The 19,048-nt window shown below is 47.4% G+C and overlaps 1 protein-coding gene and 1 long non-coding RNA gene across 3 annotated transcripts in view; one reads left to right on the forward strand and one right to left on the reverse strand.

The window, feature by feature from the left end:
* Positions 1 to 4,766, forward strand: part of LOC132429413 (uncharacterized) — a 91,270-nt gene extending 86,504 nt beyond the window's left edge. For both annotated transcript variants that reach the window (XR_009520339.1, XR_009520340.1), the window contains exons 3-4: positions 2,743 to 2,919; positions 3,329 to 4,766. This is a non-coding gene — a long non-coding RNA (uncharacterized lncRNA). The remainder of the gene's footprint in view (positions 1 to 2,742; positions 2,920 to 3,328) is intronic.
* The window catches only part of BARX2 (BARX homeobox 2), a 65,910-nt gene continuing 47,095 nt past the window's right edge, over positions 234 to 19,048 (reverse strand). The window contains exons 2-4 of the mRNA XM_060017674.1: positions 11,450 to 11,747; positions 6,363 to 6,447; positions 234 to 1,201 (exon numbers count right to left, since the gene is read on the reverse strand). Coding sequence (XP_059873657.1) covers positions 935 to 1,201; positions 6,363 to 6,447; positions 11,450 to 11,747 — 650 coding nt within the window. The 3' untranslated portion in view covers positions 234 to 934. The remainder of the gene's footprint in view (positions 1,202 to 6,362; positions 6,448 to 11,449; positions 11,748 to 19,048) is intronic.

The following is a 19,048-nucleotide window of genomic DNA, read 5'->3' on the forward strand; positions in this document are numbered from 1 at the left end:
TATAGGTACCACATCTTCTTTATCCATTCATCTGATTCAATATCCTGTGATAAACCATAATGGAAAAGAATATGAAAAAGAATATATATATATGTATAACTGAGTTGCTTTGCTGTATACAGCAGAAATTAACACAACACTGTAAATCAACTATACTTCAATTAAGAAATAGATTAAGAAAAAAAGAAGGGCTAAATACACTCCCCAGAAGAAAGAATACACCCAATCCTTTTTTGAAAGATTTATTTTTAATTAAAAAATAAAAGTTATCTTAACATATCTGCATTGCAGCTTCAGGGATGGAAACTTAATGAAGCCAGAAAAACAAGGTTTATCAGTTCTTGGGTCACCTGACCACCTTACAATGGATACAAAGGCACACGTGTCTTCAAACAAACTTTATCCTATTAACTCAGAACTCCCTTCCCCCAACTCTTATTTGCCCACCCTCACCAACCCCGCCCTGCCAAAAAAAAAAAAAAAACAACCAAAAACATTAAATTCTCTTTTAAAACTACAGAAATAAGTGCTGAGTCAGCAAGGAACCTGGGCATGCTGCCCACTCCTGCATCCCGCTCTGCTTTGACGGCTGGCTGTCCAGAGGCTGGCTGGAGCATCCTCTACCACACTGGGGGGCTTGGACCCGGACAGCCCCACGGCATCACCCCAGCTGGGGTCGGCAGTTCCAAGGCACTGTGTCCCTTAGTCAAGGGCATCCGTGGTTAAAGCAGCCTTTCAGGAAGAGCAGGCCAAAGGCAGCAAGTCTTCCTCAAAGTCTCGAGGTGAGACCTGTGGGCAGGAGGGAGGGAGCCGGCGGTGGTCTTCTCCCCCCAAGTTACCGGCTGTCGGAAGCTTTCCTCTCCCTGGTCTCCCTGCATTCTCTCTTTCCCTTCTTCCCAGTCTCCCCCTTCCCGCTCCTCGCAAGAGTTTTATTTTAGCTTGATGGTGGGGGTTCCGAAGAAGCTACTGGCAACTCCTGGGGCTGGTCTAGGGGCTCAGCCACCTCTGCGGGGACACCGTGCACTTTTGGTTTCTGCGTGTCACAGAGCCCCTCCTGGCCCTGGGAGGGCTCCCAGAGCTCCTTGCTCTGGGCCTGGCTGTTCAACTTCTCTTCAGCTTCAATCTCTTCCGATGTGGGGATGGAGTTCTTCTTGGGACGACCTTTGGGTTTTGTGGGCGCTTCCTGTCCACCTTTAAGAACCTACGTGGGAGAAAAACAGTCATCAGACCTGAGAAATAACTCCTTCCCTCCACTTTCCCACTCCCAAGGCCTCTAAACCATTCCTTCCCAGCAGTGAAGTCGCAAGTTATGGCAAAAAGTATTCTCCACGGGTCACCTGCAGTCTACAAAGACAGCTGCATCCATGAAAGACTCAATGCACTTTTAGTCAATATCACTTCTATTGGTATTACGATGATCATAAGCACAGGAAAAAATCCAACTTCAACGACGGGGAAGGAAATGAAAATTAAAATATGAATGTGGTAAGTTGACAAGTTATAAGGAAAAGACAATACTTGTAGCAAACAGGAAAATTAACACGCATATGCTAGTGTAAAAGTGTAATTGGTACAGCTTTTTCAAAAGACAATCTGAGACTGCAAATCAAAAGTCTGAAAACGTTCATACCCTTTGACACAGAAATTCCATTTCTAACAATTTAGCCTAAGGAAGTCATCAAAGACTGGGACAATGACTGATGTGCAAAAATGTTCATCATAAAATTGGTTATAATCGCAAAAATCTGTTCTAATAGCAAAAATACTCTAAGGCTTCCACCCTATGGTTGAATACATAATTATAGTACATGGCAAAGAGAGAGCACTCGAAAACCATTACAGCCATTATATCGGAGAATGTATAACAACATGGGAAATATTATTAATATATTTTTGTGAAAAACGGGTTCTAAACCAGCATAATTTAATTTGATTGCTAGACAACTGCACACCACCCTGTTTGTAGTCTCAGGATCATGGATAATTTAAAATATTTTCATTGTTTTTTTTTCTGTACTTTCTAATTTTTCAGCAATGCTCATGTATAAGTATTTCTGAAATCAGAAAAAAAAGACGTCATGAAACATGGTTTTGTAGTGTTCAAAGAGGCAGTAGTGCACAGAAGAGAGTGTTCTAGCTTTGAAAGTGGAATAACTAGATTAAATTCTAACTGTGCTCCTTATCCACTTTCTCTCTGGGACAGTCCTTGAAAGACTCTGAGCCTCAGTCTCCTAATCTGTAAAATGGGGATAAGCATACTTTCCTGCACAGGGCGATGGTGAGGGGAACCAACAGGTAATGTAGGGTAAGGGCCAGAAGTGTTCCTGAGTGTTCCGGAATCTGCCTCCCACCCTCCTTGCCTGGGTGACTCCACTGAGACAGTGCCTCTCCTGGGAGCCTGACCGGACCTCCCAAGTCCAAGTTAAATGCCCTGTGAGCATCCTATCAGAGCACTTTTCAGATACGCCTGTCACTGCATGTTTACTTGCCTGTCCCTCCCACCCAGTCCCTGCACACAGCAGGCGTTCAACGGCTGTCATCGAATGAACTAACCTTTCTCAACAGGCCTTTCCATAGAATTGAAGAAAGATATAAAGTAAGCAAAATAATGATAACCCAATGGCCTTCACTGATTGCAAATGACTTGCACATTTATTATCCCAATTCGTGACTTACATGACAGTCCCATGAGGTAGGCAGGGATAATTTTTAAAATATTTTTATTACTTTGGGTTATAACAGGCACTCCTTCTTCCACTGGCTCTGAACTCTGGCTGGTGCAGCTGTTGACCTGGGCAGCTCGTGAGAAGGGCTTCAGGAGGACCTGGATTAGCAGATAATCAGAAGCGGGATGTACTTTCGCTACTTCCACGCCTTTTGTGATCTCAGCTTCCTCATTTGAACAGAAGCTCTTTGAAGGTAACTCCTGCATCTGTCCCTTGCTTTGTGCTCCAAGCATCTAACTTGCACCTAACTTTCTATGCAGTTGTTAAATATTTACTGACTGTATCTCTTTCCTCTAAGAGCAGCAGACCTCCGGGTGCTGAATTGTAAGAATGAATGTAGTAACTTGATAAACCATAAATTCTTTTTTTAGAAAAAGCTTTATTGAGATAGAATTCACATACCACACATTTCATTCATTTATAGTGCACAACTTAGTGATTTTTTTGTATAGTCACGGAATTGTGCAGCTCTCATCAGAATCCGATTTTAGAACATTTTCATCGCCCCCAGAAAGAAAGCCCGTACCCGTTAGCAGCCTCTCCCCACTTCTCCCCTGCCCCCCAACCCTAGGCAACCATGACTCTGCTTTCTGTTTTTCCAGATTTGCCTGTCCTGGACCTTTCACATGAAGGGAAACATACAACGTGTCGTCCTGTGTGACCGGCTTCTTTGACTTACGTTTCCAAGGTTCATCCATGTTGTGGCATGTGTCAGTACTTCATTCCTTTTTTTGGCCAAATAATATCAATGGTATGGATATACCACAATCTGCTTATCCATTCATCAGCTGACGGCCACTTGGATTGCTTCTGCCTTCTGAATACTGTGAGTAACGCTGCTGTGAACGCGGGTGTACGGATACCTGTTTCCGTGCCTGCTTTCACTTCTTTTGGGTATATGACCGGAAGTGGAATTGCTGGGTCAAATGGTAACTCCGTGTTTAACCTTTGGAGGGATTTCCAGGCTGTTTTCCAAAGCAGCTGCCCCCTGTTCCATTCCAATCAGCAGAATATGAGGGTTCCAGTTCTGTCCATCCTCGCCAACAGTTGTTATTATGTCTTTTTGATTCTAGCCATCCTAGTGGGTGTGACGTTGTACTGCATTTTATTTTATTTTTTTAATTTTTTTATTTTTTTGCGGTACTCGGGCCTCTCACTGCTGTGGCCTCTCCCGTTGCGGGGCACAGGCTCCGGACGCGCAGGCTCAGCGGCCATGGTTCACGGGCCCAGCCGCTCTGCGGCATGTGGGATCCTCCCGGACCGGGGCACGAACCCGTGTCCCCTGCATCGGCAGGCGGACTCTCAACCACTGCGCCACCAGGGAAGCCCTGAATTTTATTTTTTAATGGATGGGTTGGTGTCTTATGGTCGCATCTCCATTGCCTGGTGAAAGTAAGTGCTCACGAGATGAAATGAAATGGAGTCTTGTTTCCCAAAGGGGCCTGAATCCGGTTGGCCTGTGGAATGCTCTCTGAAGTTAAATGTGCGAAGTTACTTCCATTTTGTTTCATACGACATTGATAACCATCGACACCCCGCCCACGGCTGCGCCAGCAGCGCAGTGGCTGGTGGAAAACAGGTGACGTCAGAGGCAGAGGCACACATGTCCCCCACGGGCACCGGGCGATGCTGGCACAGATGGCAGGCTGTCAATTCGTTCACCGTCTGACGCATGAAAAGATCGTTGCTAACCAACTTAATGCCTCTGCCACTCAGGAGACATTGATTTCGATGATAATGATGGACAGGGAAGGAGGTGGGTGGTGGAACTTGCACAGAAAGCAGTGAAGGCACTTGCCCAAAACCAGCCAGGGAGGGGCACGCCTGGGAACACGGCCCAGTGTTGCCAGCTCCCAAATCTGGTTCCCTTAGAGATCAATTCCCCAAAAGGTTTCATGGGTGTCTTAGCAGTCTAGAAGTTGGGGAGCAACAGTATATTTAATTGAATCTTATTTATCCTTCAATTTCACCTTCTCCCTGCAACCTGGCCCAATACCTCTCCTCTGGACTCTTATGGGGTTCTAAATCTATAAATAAACAACCAGCACTTAATTACAATGTGCTCCTTTGCTGCTTCCTGGACCTTGCTTCTTCAACTGGATCATAAATTCCCGAAGACAGGGCTCTATTTTGTTCCATGACTTCCTATAGTGCCTAGGACGAGGCGTGGTTCACAAGAGACACTGGATACGTATCTGTTGATGCATGCAATGTATGTGTGTTTGTACATGTGTCTGGCATTGCCGCGTCACTGGGAGAGCATTCATGGGCCAGGCCGCCTCCATCTGAAAATCCTTCCACCTCGGGGGCAAGTCCCCCAGAGGAAATGATGAAATTTGCCCAGGAATTTTTTTCTAGGGATATAACAAATGCTACCTTGGTGGCTTTCTTCCCATTTCCATTAATATTCATTTGCAATTTATTTATTTAGTCTTCTCTTTCTTACCAGGCAATAGCAAGAACTAAAGTTTTCAGAAAAAAAATACTGGACAGAAACAAAATTGAGAAAACTCAAAATCTATTACCTATTGTCAAAAAACACTAACTTTTTTTTTTTTCCTGAAAACTAGGTGGTAGGGGGACCTTAGTTATTTGGTAATTGTGAAAAAAATTCATATTCCATCCCTTGAGACACCAGGAAACATGGCTTGTGAGCAGATGCCTTAGCAAATTGGAACGTCATGCAGGCAGGCCTGAGCTCCTGAGAGGAGAGGGGGCCAGTGGCATCCAGCGAGGATGTGCAAAGGCCTGGGTCAGAGGCCGCGGTGCACATAGTCTCTAAAGAATCGGAGCAAGGCTTCTTCCCACCCTCATCCCAACCCTCCTCTTTTCTCTGGGCTTTGACCTTGACCCTTGGGGTTTACGAAACTGGAAGTGAAACCCAACTACTTTGGATTTAACTGTGCTTTTTCAGAAAAAGAGGGGTGGTAAACCATTATGAAATAGAGTTCCTCAAAATGCAGAGATGTTTATTCTTTTTTTAAAGAGATGTTTATACTAATATAAGTTCATTTAAAAACCAAATATGGAAGAGCTCATCAGCTAGGCAGAAGAGCAGTATTAGGGAAACCAGTCACTATACCATGTGTATCAGAGGAACCTGGGTGCTGGTTAACACCCCCTGTCCTGGGAACAGGACAGGGAAGCAGAATCCTGGAGGGGCCTCGAGTTCTGCATTTGTACCTGCCACTCAGGTTACTCTGACCCCGCCCACTAGAGCTGAGAATCACTGCATTAGGGGGACACACAGCTACAAGAGCAGATATGCCCTGTATATCCTCTAAACAAAGAGAACTGGCTTCTAATTCTTAGCTGTTGGTGGGAGGGGGAAGGAAGTTCTTTGAAAAGTCTAGCAGGTGGGGTTAAAACCCACAACTGAGAAGCTTGGGGGCTTTCTTTTTATTTTATTTCTAATGAAACTGTGAAAAAGAATATCCTTCTGGTCAGGAAATCCAGGTCAGAAAGAAGGGCTTATCCTATTAATTCAAACAGCCTCCCTCCTAGCCAGCATCTTAAAAGACCTTCCAATCTCTGGAGCTCAACCACCAAATGGTCCTTCCTGCCTTCTTAGCAGCCCTGTAAGAAGAATTTCTCGTGTCACGATGGGCCCGTGGTAAGACCTACTCTCTTTCTTACCATTTTCTTCCATTTCATCCTGCGGTTCTGGTACCAAGTCTTCACCTGCAGTTGAGTGAGTCCCAGAGACTGGGCCAAGTCCAACCTACAAGGCACGAGAGACAGAGGAAGGATGAGGAAGAGGGGAAAGGGCAGCAAAGGTGGGGTCCTGTTGGCTACCTCTAGGCACTGCTACCAACGCGTGGACCTCCCCATTAAACCAATTCCTCCCCGAAGAGCTTTGCTTTCCTTCCAAGAATCCTATGGAGGAAACTCTGGGAAGCTAACAAACAGATGCCCAAGCCCAAGGACTGTCTACACTGGAACCGAAAAGCATTTCTGAGCCTTCACTGCAAAGCCCTCTTCCTGACCCGACAGGCTCCTTACTCTGATCCTGTACAAAAGGAAGGCTCTGCTCCAAAATCCAAACTGGGGAGAAAAGGTAAAGCCGTATTTTCCTTATCAGAATCCCGCTCATCACTCAGTCCGGCTCAAGCCCCACCTCCCGGGGGTGAGCCTGCTGCTGCCCCTCCCACCAAGCAGGTTGCCTCCTCTACCCAGGTTACCCATCACCCAGGTGGCTCTGAGTTCTCGCCGGTCTCTGATTGCTTCACATGAGTTATTTCTGCCTCCCTAACTGAACTGCAAGAGTTGACTTCCTAACTCAACTGCTGCTTTTACGGTCGCGAAAGTGCCGACCGCACTCTGAATCCAGAACAAGGGCTCACAAATACCTTTCGATGGATTGACTCATCCACCACCGCTGCCCTCAACTGTTATGATGCCAGCTTCCAAAATAAACATTACACCCGTGGCGCCGCCTCCTTCCCATTTCACGGCTGAGCGTGGTCCTGCATTTCTCTGTAGCCTCCTGCAAAGCCCTGAACGTCAAAGCCATTCCCGGGGAAGTATGCAGTTGGAGCTAATTCTAACAACACGGCACCTGTTTCCAGAGCACCACCACGTCCCAGGCTGTGTGCAGAGCCCCTGACATGTACCACCTCGTTTCTTCTTTTTTCTTTTTTTAACATCTTTATTGGAGTATAGTTGCTTTACAATGGTGTGTTAGTTTCTGCTTTATAACAAAGTGAATCAGTTATACATATACATATGTCCCCATATCTCTTCCCTCTTGCGTCTCCCTCCCTCCCACCCTCCCTGTCCCACCGCTCTAGGTGGTCACAAAGCACCAAGTTGATCTCCCTGTGCTATGCGGCTGCTTCCCACTAGCTATCTACCTTACGTTTGGTAGTGTATATATGTCCAGGCCACCCTCTCACTTCGTCCCAGCTTACCCTTCCCCCTCCCCATGTCCTCAAGTCCATTCTCTACGTCTGCGTCTTTATGCCTTTCGTTTATTCTTTTCACGTCTATTCCTTCCTGCTGTGAAGCAGGTATGATTATTCCCATCTTACAGGTGAGAGATCTGAGGCTCAGAGAGACTAGACTCTCTCGGCGACCACGGCGAAGTCCTGTCCACCACCTGTTTTTTGTGAATAAAGTTTTATCGGAACACAGACACATTCATTCGTTTACATATTGTCTGTGGTTGCTTTCGTGCTACAACCTCAGAGCTGAGTAGTTGTGACACAGACCGCATGGCCCACAAAGCCTAAAATACCTACTCTCTGGCCCTGCACGGAAAAACTGTGCTGACCCCTGCTAGGTGGTCCTAGAGAAAGAAGTGGAGGTAGGGCTCAAGTCTGCTGACGTCTGTGTGCCTCCCCCTGTACAGGGGCTCCCTCCACTCATCGGCCTTTTGTACGAGATAGGTCTGTCGGAGGGAGGCTCTCGCTCAGGCCTTCGGGGACACTGCATCTGAAGGAGCCGCAGACAACCCGAGCGGAGCATATGAAACGGGAAAGGGAGCCAGGCTGAGGTTGTCCACCTCAGGCCCTGAGACTGTTGGAAGTGTTGACCTGTGTTTACTGATGACAACCCCAGGTCCACCTGAGCACCCGCTGGAAGGACCACCTCTGGCCGGAAGGAGCCCACACGAGCTGCGCCCCCCCCCCACCCCCCGCCAAGGTCCCAACCCTGGTCCCTGGAGCAGCGTGGACTTGTCACGCAGCACCCCTGACACAGCTTGAGCAGGGACCACCACTTTGGGAGGCCCCGGGGTATCTGAGGGTTGAGCTGTGGATGTAACGTCCACCATCTCACAGCAGCCTGCACAGCCGCCAGCCTGGGCTGCGGGGAATCTCGGGTGCGAGTCCTCAGCTGCAACTTTCTCTAAGCTGAGGAGTAACGAGCGACATCTCACCATCAGGGAGACCAGCAGGTACAGGAGTGAAGGTTCCAGGTACAGCTCCTGGCACTCCAGGTGCAGCGGCCCAGCCCCCCTGCTGTGACCAGACAGCCCAATTTCAATCTCCGATAATAAAAACCGTGTTCCTTCCAGCAACTTCAGCTCCTGGCTTCAGTCAGCATTCACACATATCTGTTTGTCCCAGTAAAAGGGCCACTGGAAGGTGACAGTTTTACTGAAAGTGATTAACAGACTGAAGCTAGTAAATTCCCAGTGCCAGCAGCCCTTACTCTCCCCACTAACGAAGCCCTGCTTCCCAAGGAGCGGTTCGTTAAAGCATCAAGAGCCCAGGGGGCCATCCCACAGGTCTCCCAGGTCTCCCCCGGCTCCCCCCGTGCCTTCCCGGCCGGTTCACCTGAGGCCATCAGGTGCATTAGTGAACGGAAGGTTCAAGTTCACAGCTCTGCCACCGCATGAGCAAACGAGGTGAGCTCACTTGGGAAAAATGCGCCCCTGACTCACTCTGGCTCCAGAAACATGCTTCACTGTCATCGGCCTCCTCTCATTACCTGCCACCCTTACAAATTCTCACTACCCTGCATATTCGCTTAGATGGGGTCACCCAGGAAACCGGAGAAACAAACAAAGGGGAAGAGGGAGTGCACTGTGGGAGGAGGGCGTGCTCATGGCCCCGGTCACGTATGAGGAGAGGAACAGCTGGCAGGGTGGCTCGGGCTGCAGCCTCCACGCCCACCAGAGGGTTCTCCTACCCCAGCAAGTGGATGAAGCCCGCGTAGCTCACCTGAGAGGTGCCTGGGCAGGTATCAGGAAGCCCCAGGAGGTTTAATTAGAACAAACGTTTCTGCGAAAACAATTTGCTGACTTCCAAAGTAGGCCTAAAATGTCACCTGAGCACGCTGATTCTTAAATCGGGGTACCCACCCTTCCTGGGTGACAAGTACATGAGGCTCTCCATTACACGCTCGGGGCATCAGAGTAGCCATCCGATACCTAGAGGTCCCGTTTATTAATCCCCAATTCACAGCCCTGTCTCCGCTGTCTGCCCGAAGGTGCCCCAAACTGCTCACGTCCGAAACAGAACATGCTCCCCTCCAAACCCACTCTGTCCTCAGTCTTCCAGCTTCAGATAATGTTTGTCCCCCTTACCTGGTGGCCCATCCAGGAACCACAGAATTCTCAGCTCTCTTCCTCATGCCAACATCTGTCTGTTCCAGCCTCAGAACTGTTCTCCGATCTAGTCTCTCCTCTCTGCTCCCACTGTCATCACCTTATTTCAGGTGGTGACATTCAGTGACCCTCCCTGGACTCTGTCCACCTGCTTTCCCTGCTCCATCTCTTCCCTAACAGCCACCTGTGGTGCTACCAGTGTGGGAATGTGAAAAGTAAATCTGGCCATGTTGCTTCCGGCTCTTCATGGCTGCTGACGCACGGCCTACATGACAAAGTCCCTAATCTTTGGCCAGATGTACAGGGTCCTTCCCGCCTCTGCGGCCTCATCTCCCACCATGCCCCCCCCCCACACACACCTGAAGCTGGAGACGCCCGACCACCTGCAGGGCCCTCAGCACGCCCGTCGAGCCCATCTGTGCCTTTTATGTGTCGCTCCCTCTGTGGAGGGCTCTCTCCCTCCTGGGATGAAAGCTCTTTTGAAGAGGTTGCCTCCTCCGAGAAGGCTTCTCAGCCCCCGCCAACATGCTCAGCAACACCTCTGTGCTCCTGCAGCCCGCGGGAACGTGCCGGCACCCACACCCGGCGTCGTGATGTCATTACCACAGCCTCGTCCTTCCCCGTGACCTCTTCTAGAGCAGGTCTCTTGTCTGCTACTTTCTGGACCCATAATCCCTGGCACAGTGCCTGGCACACAGCCGGTGGGTGCTCAACTAACTGAATCGGTAAACAAGTTCCCTTCCAGTCAGTGATCTGCAGCCTCCTCTCTCACTTAAGTTTTGATTGAACAGCTAATAAAATAGCTTAAGAGATGCATTTGAGTTTCCTTCCCTTCTCTTTAACAGGAGTAGGGTCAAGCCTGATATGGACAAGGCAGTGAGCAAAAGAAGGGAAGAAGTACCTGCAAAATCCTCCCAATAAACAGGATCACACATTAGCTCAGCCATTCCAGAGTGAGTGTGAGGGACAAGGTAAGACACACACTCTCGCAGCGTATTTTTTTGTTAAGATGCTGAACTAAAGAAAGCGGAGAGGTATTGAAGCCTGTGAGTAAAGCAGGGGTCGCAGCTGCCCTCGCTGGGATCTCAGAAGGGTTTAAAGAAGGGCCCCTCTTCCAGGTCCTCTTAGATCTCAGCCAGATGCTTCTGACTTGCTACCTGTCAGATCTAGCGAGACACCTGACAGCTCCACAGTCCCGTCAATCCGGCGCGTCCAGGCAGGAGCCGGGCCGACCCACTGAGCCAGTTGGGGGTTGGAGGCTGGGGAGGGGCCTGAGGAGATCAGGGACCCCAGTTGTGGGTCCAGTCCCACTGCATCTGACCCTAAGTGCAAGTGGCTTTAAACACCAAACCTGTTTCCCAACGGAGAGCCTGGGTAAGCACTGGCTAAGCTTTGCTTTGCTGGTTGTACTGGAGAAACTAATATACAGGGATATAGGGAGAAGTATAAATTCAGTAGCAGGCAGGGTCCCGGGCTGAGATGAATGCACGTGGGCTGGCTTCTGTTAAACCCAGGCTGAGGCGGCACGAGCCGAGGGATGGACAGATTCCTGCCATACTGTCCTGCACAAACTCTAGAACAGTCCTGTGGCTCTCCGTCCCACGCCAAGAACCAAAGGAGTCCCCCTGCTCAAGGGCCTTCCCGGCAGACAGTCCCCTCCCCGTGTCCTCACCTGTCTGGGGTGGACAAGTACTTCTGCTTCTGGAACTTCTTCTCCAGGCCCATGAGCTGCAGCTCGGTGAAGATGGTGCGGCTCCGGCGGGGCTTCTTCTGCCGGGGCGTGGGCTGCTCCGTCTCCGACTCGCTGCTGCCGTGGTTCTCGCCCGCAGCCTCGGCAGAGGTGGCCTCGGCGGCCGGGTGGCGGGACAGAGCCTGGGCGACTCCCGGGGTGGCGGGGACCAGGTGGGGGATGACTGTGGGCTGTCGGGTGATCACCGAGAGGAGAGGATATGCCCGAAGGGAAGCGGGGCCTGGAAGACAAGCAGGGAGGCAGGTCGCACAGGAGCCGTGGGGGAAGGGGGCCAGAGGCCCTCAGAGGACCCCGGGCCGAGACCCATCTGTCTGGCAGGGCCTCCTGTTCACAGGGACGTATAAATGGGGGAAGGCTGGGTGGGCAGGGCACACGCAGATTTGCTCAGCCTGGTCTAGTTTGAAGTGAACCTTTCCCCATCTCTCCCGTTTGAACCCCTAAATGCTGGTTTCAGAGATACGGGTCAATGGCACTGAGCAGATGGGAAGAAGTACTCAGATATAGCTAGAAACACATACTTAAGGAAGCTGAAAAGGATCTGTAATATACAGTGCACCTGAGAAGCACCTCGGGTCTTTATAAAAATACATGGCTGTAACTATAAATTCTCCCTGAGAAGTCTACATACCTTGAATCGTAACGTTTTTCAGAGCTGGAAGGATGCTTAAGGGTTATTTAATTCAACTCCCTCATTTCAGAGACAAAAAAACAGCCCCAGAAAACCTGAGGGACTTGATGGTGTCACAGAGCTAGGAACAAGCAGACTCAGGAGTCAAACCAGGTTCTGGCTTGAAGTCCAGGGCTGTTACCACATCATGAATCACACGGATGCATCACTTAGAAGAGGAGGCCAAAAAGATTTTAATTCACATGAAAATTCAGATCCATTACACTGGCTGCCTCTGGCACTGTGTTAAGGAGGATTCTCAGGCTGGGTCGGAGCCTGGCTGAAGAATTCGAGCTGAGGTTGATTAGCGATGTCTGTCACGGGTGTGCAGGGGTAGGGGGTGTGGTGGCCTCCACCCTAGTTTTGTGCCTCTTCTGCTTTAGGAATTTCAAGGCAAGAGGACTTTTCTGTCCAAGAATCTGTTCTGTCTTTTGTCGACTGAAAAAAATTGCACAACCTAAAAGTTGAGAATTATGTTTTATATTTTTGGACTTTCTGAGGACTTCAAGCCAGGGAGGCAACCTCTCAGATAGCTCTGGGGGACTGCTCTGAAGAGGTGAGGGGGCACTAGGATATACAGGAGTTTTTGCAACAAAGACCAGGTGGTCAGAACATCAAAAGATTAATTCTGTTAATTAAACAGAACCATGGATAGACCTAGAGACTGTCATACAGCGTGAAGTAAGTCAGAAAGAGAAAAACAAATATTGTATAATATCACTTATATGTGGAATCTAGAAAAATGGTAGAGATGAACTTATTTACAAAGCAGAAATAGAGACACAGATGTAGAGAACAAATGTATGGATACCGAGGCGGGGAGGGAGGCGGTGGGATGAATTGGGAGATTGGGATTGACATATATACACCACTTTGTATAAAACAGATAACTAATGAGAACCTACTGTACAGCACAGGGAACTCTACTCAGTGCTCAGTGGTGACCTAAATGGGAAGGAAATCCAAAAAAGAGGGGATATGTGTATACATATAGCTGATTCACTGTGCTGTACAGCAGAAACTGACACAACATTGTAAAGCAACTATACTCCAATAAAAACGAAAAAGAAAACAGGACGTCTCAAGTCAATGAATTTAGCGCTTTTCTATGTATGGGAAGAAAGAGTCTGGGCTCATTGAAATCATTCCTTTGATGTGCACCTCAGCTCTCTGGGGCCAGTGTCCTGTTCCTTCCCATCCTGAGTCCCCTCAGGGGGCACCGTTGGTGGGGGGCGGGGGGCGGCTGCAGTGGCCGAGGGCTTGGCAGCAGGCAGCCAGGCAGCCCATTTGTCTCCACCCTGAGTTCCCTCAAGGCTCACCACCGGGGTGGAGATAGATAGTGGCTCATGGTTGATGGCTGCAACATCCTTTGTTTGCTGATACTTTAAAGTTCAAGTGAAAAAGCTCTTCCTTTTCATTGTTCCATAGTATTGGGTTTAAAATGTCACCATCATTACCTATGGAAACAGTTTTATCCCTCTGGGGCTCAGTTTTGTCATTTGTACAAGTGTGTAAAAGTAGGTAACTTCGAAGAATTTTTCAAACTCTAATATACCGATGTCACAAAAGCACATCATCCCAAGCCCATCTTGATATCTGATGAAAACAGAGAAGATTCTGTGGCTGCCCTTTGGGACTCAGCCCAGACCTGACAGCTCACTACAAGGGCAAGGTGAGCGTCGGAGCCAAACATCACTCACACTCGTCCCGGGTTAAAACCAACCAAGGTCACAGAAGCACCCAGTTGCTACGTGTAAGCTCTCTCTCCTCTGGGTTGGCATTTCTCTTCTTACTCATTTCCATGCTTCTGTTTTGGACCCCAGTCATAGTTATTAAAAGAGATAACTTCTCTTGTTCTTTGACTACATGTCTAGTAAGGCCCAGTAGAAACCACAAAGCTATTAAACAATAAATCACGACTTCCATTGACTCTCCAGCCAAGGCTAACACTTGAGGGTTTTTGTCATGGATTCTTTTAAAGAAAAAAAATGATATTTTATAATGAGAAAATCAGGATACCTGTGACAGTAGTTTTGGATCTGTATACATTATGAAATGCTACTTTTCCAAAAAAGTATGTAGGTCTTCCCTGGTGGCGCAGTGGTTGGGAATCCGCCTGCCAATGCAGGGGACACAGGTTCAAGCCCTGGTCCAGGAAAATCCCACATGCCGCGGAGCAGCTAAGCCCATGCGCCACAACTACTGAGCCTGCGCTCTAGAGCGTGCAAACCACAACTACTGAGCCTGCGTGCACAACTACTGAAGCCCACGCGCCTAGAGCCCATGCTCCGCAACAAGAGAAGCCACCGCAATGAGAAACCTGTGCACCCCAACGAAGAGTAGCCCCTGCTCACCACAACTAAAGAAAGCCCGCGCACAGCAATGAAGACCCAATGTAGCCAAAAATAATAAATTAATTAATTAATTTTAAAAAGAATAAAGTTATGGGGCTTCCCTGGTGGCACAGTGGTTGACAGTCCGCCTGCCAATGCAGGGGACGCGGGTTCGTGCCCCGGTCCAGGAAGACCCCACATGCCATGGAGCAGCTGGGCCCGTGAGCCATGGCCACTGAGCCTGTGTGTCCGGAGCCTGTGCTCCGCAACGGGAGAGGCCACAACAGTGAGAGGCGCAAAAAAAAAAAAAAAAAAAAAAAGAATAAAGTTATAATATATTTTAAAAAGTATCTAAAAGCTTCTTATACTGCTATTTTGTTTTCATTACCAAAGTAGCACAATTTCTTATAAAAAAATTTTTAAAACAATTCAGAAATATATAAAATAGAAGTCTCCCCTCCCAGTTTTCAATCCCAAATCTTAGAGGTAGACTTCCATAATTGTTCCTGTGTATATACAGACATGTATATGTTCCAAATCTAGTAATAAGGTATTCTAATCTACTGAAACACATAGTTACAAAGTGTTTATTTTGTAAAGTATAAACATGTCACTTTATTTTTTCTAAATGGATAGCCAACAACCCCCAGACCCTTTATTGGGGTTTATTTAACCCCGTGACTTAAAATGCCAGCCTTAAGGTACATTAAGTTCCCAATGAAATGAAGTTGGGAATTTTTGTTTATCAGAATTCTGAGCGTCTACTGGGGAATTTTAGTCACCAGAAGTCTGAGAATCTCCTGCTTTCTAGACAAGCAGCCAAACTGGGACAAGAACCACCCTTCCCAAGGGCTGCCCTCTGTCGGGATGGTTATAAATAGGTGAGGTGCCTCTACGTGAGGGCAGTGGGTGTGCGGAATGAGGAGGCGTCGGGGAGAGAAGAGTTAGGAAATCAGGTGGATCAGAGAGGGGGGCAGATTTTTTTTGAGGCCGCCATGAGTCTGCAACTCTGGGGAGAGTGAAGGCTACTTTGAGAGGATTTCTGAAAAACATTTTAGGGGTGTACTGGGTAAAATCCTTGAATATATTCCTTTAAGTAAAACTAAAGATCTTCCCATTCAAGGCTTCTGTAATCAGATTTCTGTTGTCTTTGAGTATAATTCTATAGATACTGGGCCATATGGGGCCCTAGAAATAGCTGGGTTACGTCATGAATGCATGTGTCTGTTTCTGGACTCTATTCTACTGAACTAATGTATGTCCTATGATAGGACCATTCCACTTTTATTATTGTAGGGTTTAGGGAGTTTTATTATCTGGCAGAACAAATTTCCCCTTTTTATCTTTTCTACAGAGTTTTCTCAGCTATTGTCATTAATTAATTTTTCCAGTTGAATTTTAGAATCAACTTGTTAGTCTCTTAAAAAGCAAATCCCACTGAAAATTTATTAGACTTCCATTGACCTTATAGATTACTATCAGGAAAGATGATTCTTTTGATGATCCTGTTCTCTGGTAGGTTGAAAGAAATTGCTAGTAATTAAAAATAGCTTTTGGAAATTTATGCCATTTGGTTCCATAAAGCTTAAACCCAATGAAAACCTTCATTAAAAACCAAAAACAAAACAAAAAACTTCAGAAGAATGGTAGTGATTTAAGGCAACATTCCAATCACCAAAGTCTGTAGTTTCAGGAATCCTGACCCAATGTTCTGATGCAGATTCAGTGACAAAATTGCACCTCTCCCCAGGGGCAGAGAGCACCTTCTGATGTTGGAGATGCACCCACAAGGCCACTGTGATGCAGATAAATATTTGGGGGATTCAGGAGGACCATCATTGTAGTAAATAAATACAATTGCCGTGAAGCACTGTGTTGAGGTTTTCGTATTTGACATGTGTCCCTAAGGAAGGAACAAGCGTGGCTGGACCAGGACACAGGGTGGGTAATGCGTGTGCAGCAAAGCACTGCGTCTCCTGAGAGGCAAACCAACGGGACCAGAAAAGTGGGACCAAACATATTCTCGCCAGCTGCTCTATGTCTTTCTTGTTTTAAAATACGACCCGATTTCCAACAAAATAGGATCGGCCCAGAGCTCTCATTTCACAGAGCACTTACACACCCGCATCTGATATTCTCACAAAAGCACTGTGAGATACTCCAGCCATCTATTTATATTTTGGCTAAAAATCAAATTTAGATTTTAAAAATAGGGGGGAATTATAACTTAGCTCATACATCGTGGGGTGGGGGACTTGGGTTACTGAGAAGGCAAGTAATGTATAACACTATGTATTAAGTATGTCTTTCTCTTTTCCTGAGAATTATCACTATGTGAAAACGTGGACTAAAGACAGCTGTCCCGCCACCCTGGATCATTTACATACACTTGTGAAATTCAAGCACATTATCTGCTACTGAGAGGGAGTCATGACTGTCATGAACCAAAGACTTTGTTTAAACATTTTTAGTTGACAAAAGGAGTGTAAACATGACCACAGTGAATGCACTTTCTAATAGCTGCTTTCCTTCAACCCATCCCCCGAACCAGTGTTTGGCTGTGGGATGGATATCACATAACCGCGTGTATCCTATACCTAGAATAGCTGCCTGCCAAATGTTTGGCCGTCTTGAGAATCTGTTTTTGGATTAGAAAACCTGAGCACATTCGTGGTAGGCTGATGCCCAGGGACATCCCAGGGAGCCTGGGGAGATGCGGACCATTTGGGAGGCTAAACAGAATTTTCCGTCACGTGGATTCTGCAAACTGAGTGTAGATCACGCATACGAACGCACTTGGGCCAAGCATGGGCACGGTCCAGGGTGGCAGATTCCAGGCACATCTCCCCAACATAAGTCCTCCTTCCCCGCGGAGGCCAGTCGCCCCAGTTACAGCTGGACGTGAACCCCAGAGCAGAGTCCCCAAAGCACAGTGTTGGCTTCCACACACCTCCTGGGGGCTCCTCTTCCATTGCTCCAACACGCCAGTCCCCAAAATGGCTCTCCACGCCCACTATTCCGGTTGACACAAGCGAGGTCCAAATGTCTGAGTGGATAAGGATCTCTAAGCTGCCTGCTTTACTGAGTTATGTCCCGGGAATGTGTGACCTGTATACCCGCAGAAAGCTTCCAAGGGACAAGCAACACACACAAAGCCACAGGTAGAGATGGTATCCCTGACGGTTAACCTGAAAGAAAGACTCAGTGGAACAACTGGGTAGCTCTGGCTGAGTGTCCTGGGAAAAATCATAAAACCACCCACACCGAAGTATTCCCATCAGCTCACGTCCCTGCAGACTGGCTGGTAATTTGGGGCAGTGGAAAGAACAGGACCTCACTGACTTGTGGAGTGAACTTGAGCAGGTTATCAAAACTTTCTTCGTTTCAATTTCCTCTTCTGTAAAGTAGGGCTAATAACAGTTCCCCCTGGTATCTTACTGGGAAGATTAAATGCATTAGGGTTTGTGAAGTACCTGGTGGGAATTTCATCACTGTTAGTTCCCTTTCTTTTCCTCTTTTCACTTTAGTGGTTTGATGCTCTGTGAATGAGCCAAAAGAAAACAGATGGATTTTCGTATCAAGAAAGCAGACCTGCTTGTGAACTATGCAGGTGCATCTTCTTACCCTCCGTGCATTCGTATGCAAAGTAAGACGAAACAGCACTAGAATCTGCTAGCTTCTCTTTGCCACATGAGGGTCTTCAAATGCCCTGACAGCAACAAGAGAGCTAAAGGATATCAGTGGGAGGGCTAACCAGGCCAGACATCGCCCTAAAATCATCAAGACTCCAGAAATAACTACTGTGGTTCTGCAGACCTGTATAAACAATTCACAGCCCTTCCCAAGATTAGTCGTAGGCAAAGAAGGATGAAGTTAGTGGGACACAGGACTGTACCCAAAGTCAATTTCTGAACACTGCAGAGAACACAGAGATGGGGTGGTTAAAATGGACTTGCCTGGTCGTATGCTGAAGGTGGATTAAGGAAAGGCTGAGCTGAGGGTAAGTAGCAACCAGACATGAAAGTTCAGTGCTTGTTTGTCTATGTGCTAATCTGTAAGAATGTCAAGGAAGGGAGGAAATATAACGGGGCTGAGTGGCCTTTTAACTCTGTGATACACTAAGTTTCTAGCCCAGTAAGAGTTAATGGAATACGTGCCCCCTTTACAGGTTATGGCTTTGTATGACTAAAGAAAAGAGAAAATGTTTTAAGAGGCCAACTCAAAGGCTGACAAAACATCTTAGCCATTAATTACCTCATTAAAAAAGAGCGGGTGGGAATGTTGATGAGTTAAGTGTAAATGAATTAGAAACATGTGAAGTAAAGTTATTCCAAAATCCACACACGACTGCCATAATGTAGACTCTGGAATAAGGATCTAGTTAAATTAAAAACTGAAGAAGGTTCACAAAGGTTGATGAATAAAGGGATGAAAACATTTCTGGGGATTTGGAAAAATGAAGATTTGGGAAATAAAGAGGAGACCAGAGCAATGATAGTAGGCTTGACTGCATCACGCCAT

This window comes from Delphinus delphis, chromosome 8 (assembly GCF_949987515.2).
Source record: "Delphinus delphis chromosome 8, mDelDel1.2, whole genome shotgun sequence".
Taxonomy (NCBI): domain Eukaryota; kingdom Metazoa; phylum Chordata; class Mammalia; order Artiodactyla; family Delphinidae; genus Delphinus; species Delphinus delphis.